The 6,375-nt window shown below is 35.4% G+C and overlaps 1 protein-coding gene and 1 long non-coding RNA gene across 2 annotated transcripts; both read left to right on the top strand.

Moving 5' to 3' along the window:
* The first annotated feature begins 1,508 nt into the window (after positions 1 to 1,508).
* On the top strand, positions 1,509 to 2,746 carry LOC106937849 (mast cell protease 1A-like). The gene is made up of 5 exons (XM_015019573.1): positions 1,509 to 1,583; positions 1,667 to 1,814; positions 1,907 to 2,039; positions 2,143 to 2,397; positions 2,479 to 2,746. The coding sequence occupies exons 1-5, from the start codon at positions 1,523 to 1,525 to the stop codon at positions 2,641 to 2,643; spliced, it is 762 nt and encodes a 253-aa protein (XP_014875059.1). The 5' UTR covers positions 1,509 to 1,522; the 3' UTR covers positions 2,644 to 2,746.
* A 2,106-nt stretch (positions 2,747 to 4,852) lies between these two features.
* Positions 4,853 to 5,617, top strand: LOC106937850 (uncharacterized). Its single transcript, XR_001422478.1, has 3 exons — positions 4,853 to 4,955; positions 5,036 to 5,183; positions 5,282 to 5,617. It is a non-coding gene; the product is annotated as an uncharacterized LOC106937850 (long non-coding RNA).
* Positions 5,618 to 6,375: the final 758 nt, after the last annotated feature.

Raw genomic sequence — 6,375 nt, 5'->3', positions numbered from 1 at the left:
CACGTTTTTATGTATCCACAGCATTATTGTGGGCATTTTCTAAAATGGAGACTGAAGTGCTATGCCACAATAAATTAGTCCACAAATTAAGGTATGCGTAAAAATAGAACTACCAAGGAAATAAGAATTGAACAGACTTACTGAATTTGAATATTAAGTAAATAAGTCTTTGTTGTAGATTCAGAGTAGGCGTAATCTTGACAGATTCCTTCATAAAAAACTGTTGTGCTTAACTTTTTATGCATCGAGTATGAAAGCATGACATACAAATAAATTATGAATTTATCAGTTAACAAATCAACAGCAACACTATTAGCTGTCCCTTTTTCACTTTGTTTAGCTCTTTTTGTCAGTGCATCACAAAAGAAGATCAGAGAGCTGTGCTAAAATAAGCTTCCTGTCAGATATTGCTTTGCAGTCTGCATGTAAAGATGAACCGATACCAGCGTTCAAGCCGTGGCTGCAGAGCTAAGATGTCATCTTTTGTAGCATTATCCATACTGATCATGGTGTAAAGACTTGCAAGATGCTTTTTGACAGTGTAAATAATTATTTTAAAAATCTAGCATTGAAGCATTGCTCATCAAACAGAAAAACAGCTATTAGCTAAGCTTTGTTAGCTGCTGGAAGGCATAAAGGTCAGTAGTTGGAATACCGAGAAGCTAACAATTAGCATCCTGATTTTAAATTGCTTAAGTGAAGAGAAAATGCTCTAATAAAGTGTAGGTAAACTTTCATTTTTATCAGTAGCTGTTAAAAAGCCTTTAATTAACAAAACAGCAGAGATTTCCTAAAACATATTACAAAAGTCTTGCAGGCACGACCTTCATTTAAGTCGTCTTGTGGTCATCAAGAACGCTCATGTCAAGAGCATCATTGAAGAGAGGTGAGCTAAAACACTAATAAAATGTGGCGTTCTTCAGCAGCAAAATAAAGATTCAGAATTCTGAGTTTATTCATTTAAAAGCATTATTGGACTGTAACTCAGCATCACCTGGTGTCTATTCACAAATTACATGGATTGGTTTTAAAATAATAATAATAATAATAATAATAATAATAATAATAATAATAATAATAATAATAATAATCATGATCAGGACATTTTTGACATTTTAACACAAAAAGCCGGGCCAATAGTGAAGAAGCAGGAGAGAAAAAAAAAAAAAAGATGGTCAAGTTAGTTCTGACAGGGTGTACAGATAGAAAGTCTGTGGAGTAAAAATGGTTTGGATTTGGAAATAATCATCTAAAAGTCCAAATATGCAATATCAAAACTAAGTAGAACAAAGCATAAAAGACAGGACAAGAGGCGAATCAACGTGACCAAATGTGAGAAATCCTCAAGACAATTAACTGATTTACATCAGACTGACAGAAGTTCAAATATCACAAAGTACTACACGTATTCTGAAAGGGGATGTGGTGTAAAGATTGCCTCAGATATGCAAACATTAGGCACAAACTTTTGCATAAAAGCAGCAACTTCACCTTCCAAAAACCTAACGCCTTATTGGCTGACATGATGAAGAGCATGGGTTATTTCCTGCTGCTCAGCATTCTGTCATGTCTCAGACAAGCTGGTAAGAGACTTTAGCTTGACATCTAATCTTAAGATGCTGAATAAAGCCTCATCCTAATCTTTGCCTCTTGAATATTTTCACAGTCTATGGGAATAGGATTATACATGGGAGAAAAGTCCAAGAGGACTCGATGCAGTACATGGTCTCAGTGCAAAGCAATGTAGGTCACGAATGTGGAGGATTCCTGCTCAATGAGGAATATGTGGTCACTGCAGCACACTGTGGTGAAAAGTGAGTTTTCTTTATTCTTCTGTTTGTATTTTCTGCTTGACTGTTGAGCCAAAACTGGTTTTGAAATAAACTTTTAATTACAAAAATTTCAGTCAACTGAAATACGTTCTTCTGGGAGACCACAACCTCAAGAGTTCAAAGATAAAAAAAGTGAGCATCAATTCCACATGCAAACTCCAGGGGTACGAGGACCCAGGACATGGCAAAGACATCATGATTCTTCGAGTAAGTATGCTGAGCAAAGCACACTTATTGTACACAAATATCTCTGGATTTGCCAAAAAAACAGGTTAAAAAGTCTTAATGTTCCTTTTTTGTGTCTTTTCAGCTGTCTGAGAAAGTTCTTCTAAACAATGGCGTGAAAACAATTCCCCTTCCTTTTTCTGAGAGTTCCTTAAGAGATAATCAAGAATGCTCTGTGGCCGGATGGGGTAAAACTGAGCAAACTGATCATAGTGATGACCTGAGAATGGTGAACGTGGCAATCATAAACCAACAAACCTGCCAGAAGCAATGGGACAATCTCCTTCCTCACAATGTGATCTGTGCTGGTGGATTTGGTATGAATAAAGGATTTTGTCAGGTCTGCTTCTTGTATTTTGATCAGAAATAATAGTCTAAACATCGTGATAAATGTCAAACGTTAAGTCCTTGATCTTTGCAGGGTGATTCTGGTGGCCCTCTGGTGTGCAATGGAAGAGCTGTTGGTGTTGTGTCATTCAACAGAGGCTTCAACTGTGACTACCCGGATTTACCCAACGTCTACACGGATATTTCTAAATATCTTCATTGGCTCAACAAAGTTGTGAATGAAAAGAAATGTATATAATTCTTTTTTTTTCACTGTCACTGTACATTGAAGCAGAAATTGTGGCAGTTTTGCTAATGTGCCGCTTTAATCTCAAGATGTTGAATAAACTCTTGTCCTAGTATTTGTCTTTTGAATATCTTTAAGTCCATGGGAGTGAGATTGAAAAAAAATGCAGACAAAATAAAAATATTTGCCTGGTGAACCTCCCCACCAAAGACATTTAATCTATTTTTCAAATAAAACAGAGACATGTGCGAATGTCATCACTTTGACAATGCAAGATGCAACAAATAATTACTTTACCTCAGCAAGGAAAATGAAATGGTTAAATTTGCCTGATAAACAAAACAATATTTGTCTAAACTTTAAAACTACAGCTCCATTACGGTGCAATTCATAGTCAACCAGCTGTAAATACACACATACATAGGGACAAATGAATAAACATATTTACATTTACATTATCTTACACCAAGAAGCAAAAAGCACACGTAAAAAAAAAAATAAAAAAAAAACTTTACCGTTTAAGCAAGAGAAGTACGATTAACCGCACTGCTGAGACGACATTATGACTGATGTTAGGCTTTAGAAAGAATGAGCAGTGTGGGTATGTTTTGTGATCAGTAATGAATCATGAGTTCATGACATAGCCTTCCCACCCTGGTCCACATTTGTAACCTTTAACAAAATATCACCATTTATCAGTTAAGAATTAAGTAAGTGTTTCTGTTGTGCAGTCTTTGACTGTTCAATGATTTAAAGGCATAGAAAACGCAAGATCAGTGCGAAATGAAATTATATTTTTACCAGTGTAATGTGTCTGTTGCAGTTGACAGGGTAGTTACATAATCTCCTGTACATAATGTCCATTTCTCATGTCATTCCCTCAGTGTTGAACAGATGAATATGTAATTATGATATTCTCCCAGCGCAATCAGTGCTGGTGGATATGGCATCTATCAGTCAGTAACAGAACCTTGAATCTTTTTCATTGTTTTCATCCAAAAAAAAAGCAATCAAAATCTTCCAAAAGGTTAAAAAGTAAGATGGTAAGAGCAAACAGGAACAGGAACCTGTGCACAATAAGATATGGTAGATGAACAGATTAAGGAAGGTGTGACAGGAAAACAATAATTTCACATTGCTTTTTTGAATCTAAATTTAAATTATATTATGACTTGACTTTCCGATATATTTTTGCATGTGTATAACAAGCTGCAGTTTCTTATCTAAGCTTGATAAAGTTCTGGATAAAAGCTAAGTTGTATGAGTGTGAGAGGGATGGACAATTCAGAGCTGGAGGTCAAATACGGAGTTAAAACTTGTGTTCACGTGGGAACCGGGCTATATTGATACACTGAGTCAAAGAAGAAAAAAAAAAAGCAATGTTTTTCAGTGAAAGATGTCAAATTATTTCCATAAACAAAGTTACTTTCCTGAAGCCAGCAAAAAGAAATGTTTGCTTCTTTTTAGATATATAAAACAATCTTTTAAACCACAGTGGGTAATGTATGCACGTTGGAATATTGAAAAGTAGTTCCAGTGACAATATGTACTGTTTTCTGTTTTGTTTGCCTGTCTTATAGACAGACCGGGAGAATCTCTAGAAACAATTAAATGCTTCTGTATGCTGCAATTTTTGGTTAAAAGGTCAACTATAATTTTTAGTGGAGTAGCCAGCAATTGTAGTCACATAAGAATGAATTTTCTTCATAAGTAATCGTTTTCAAGTTGAAGGGGAAAAAAATTGGTGCAGTAAAACTACTTTTGTTAGTACATTGTTTTCAGAAAGTTACTATCTTATAGTAAGTGACTAAATATAGCTATAGCACCACCCACTACTGGCAATGTGTACAACTGAGTGAACAAACTGTATCTGATGAAAATTGTGTTGCATTTCAATGAAAAACTATAGATTTTTAAATAACATCACTTTAACTTGGTGGCATTTATAAACATGTGAACAAGAAAAATGAAAGTACAACCTAAAGGGGATAGGCAATTACATTAAAGCATTGTGATGCTTAAAAATGTGGAGAAGGCTGGCAAGAAACGTTTCTCATGTTCGTAGTACATTGACTTCTGAGTATTCAAAGATTGTAAAAGATAATTCTCGTTGTCGAGCTACAGTGTGCTTTTAAGGGGGATGTGGTAAGATGTGAAGCTAATATAGATTTCCATAGATAATAGCACGTACAAGGAAAGGAAACTACGATATAAAAAGGTCAGCTTGACAAACTACAGCACAGCTAGAACAAGCTTGACTGGCATCATGTTCAGACTGAAGGAAGTCCAGCGTCTCCTGGTGCTGACATTTCTCTGCCAAACAGGTGAGAAGTCCACATATTTTTATCCATAAATAACTAAAGCAGGCCTCTGAACTGGTTTTGTCCTTTATCTTACTCTTTAGTTCATGGAAGTCACATCATAAATGGGGAAAAGGCTCCTGTAAACTCAATGCAGTACATGGTCTCAGTGCAGAGCAATGGAAAACATGTATGTGGAGGATTTCTGATCAGTGAGGACTTTGTGGTCACTGCTGCTCACTGCAATAATCCGTGAGTCTGATTCCTTGTTCTATTGTTGCATCCCACTAACAGTAGAGTTCATTTGTTGCAAATGTATGTAATAACCTCTTTACTGTTAATACTTTCAGTAAACCCGATCTGGTTGTCCTGGGAAATCATAATATCAAAAGTTCAAATGTAAAAAAAATAAACATTCAGTACAGCTGCGAATTCCCAACTTTCCAAAATGTTGGACTTGGCAATGACATCATGCTGCTTAAAGTAAGTATGTGTTCATGAAAGGTCCATAACACAAGTTTCAGTATGGTTACTGTGGAGAAACTCATCAGTTATTAATATTGTCACACTTGTGTTAAAAGTGTTTGTCTTACATTTTACTTATGTACAAACGTATTACGATCCAGCATAAATCAGTTGTACTGCACCATAAATATAATCAGCAACAAAATTATTATCGCTAGCAGTTGTAGTAGCAAGCAGCAGCTATATGGAGTTACAGACAAGTATTGATATTTTTTATAATTTTTCCCAAATCCCATATTGACTTTTATATCAACCCACATAAAATATTGCAGTGATGTCACCTTTATAAATAATGGTAAACAAAAAATAATCATCTAATATGATTACACCATTATAACTAATTTTAACATTTCAGACTAATACGTTATAGACGTACTAAATGTTCTTATGAATATTTAGCATGTGTAAATATTCTGGAGCAAAACAAAGGAGGAAGAGTGCCATTGTAGTGTTTAGAGAAGTTTAACTACTCACACAATTCAATCACCATTTAAACCTTTGCTCTTAGGATCAGGTAGTAGAAGATCAAGGTGTGCAAAAAAATTTTTTTAAAGGTTTCATTGGCTCTAGTGGCCTTTATTTGATAGTTAATTGACAGGAAAGTTGGTAATGAGAGAGGGGGGAAAGACATACGGCAAAGGTCACCAGGGCTGGAATCAAACCTGCGACAGCTGCGTCGAGAACTGAGGCCTCCATACATGGGTTGTGTGTAACCCCTGTGTCACCACAGCACACCCAGATGTGCAAATTTTTAATTGTGAAAGTTCAGTCTCAGTTCATCAATTGTGCAGATGTTTTGAAGAAAATTATGACGCTCTGAATGTAGAGAGAATAATTTTGGAGTTTTCTAGATTAGTTTAAACATTATATAAGTACATGCTATTTACCAGTATGGAGTTACAGATGAGGAAAATAATTT

This window comes from Poecilia latipinna, unplaced genomic scaffold (genome assembly GCF_001443285.1).
Source record: "Poecilia latipinna isolate Pla-1442-1.1 unplaced genomic scaffold, P_latipinna-1.0 Scaffold2449, whole genome shotgun sequence".
NCBI classification, from domain to species: Eukaryota; Metazoa; Chordata; class Actinopteri; order Cyprinodontiformes; family Poeciliidae; genus Poecilia; species Poecilia latipinna.
Note: the sequence above shows the minus strand (reverse complement) of the source record. Positions and strands in the feature narration are given on the sequence as shown.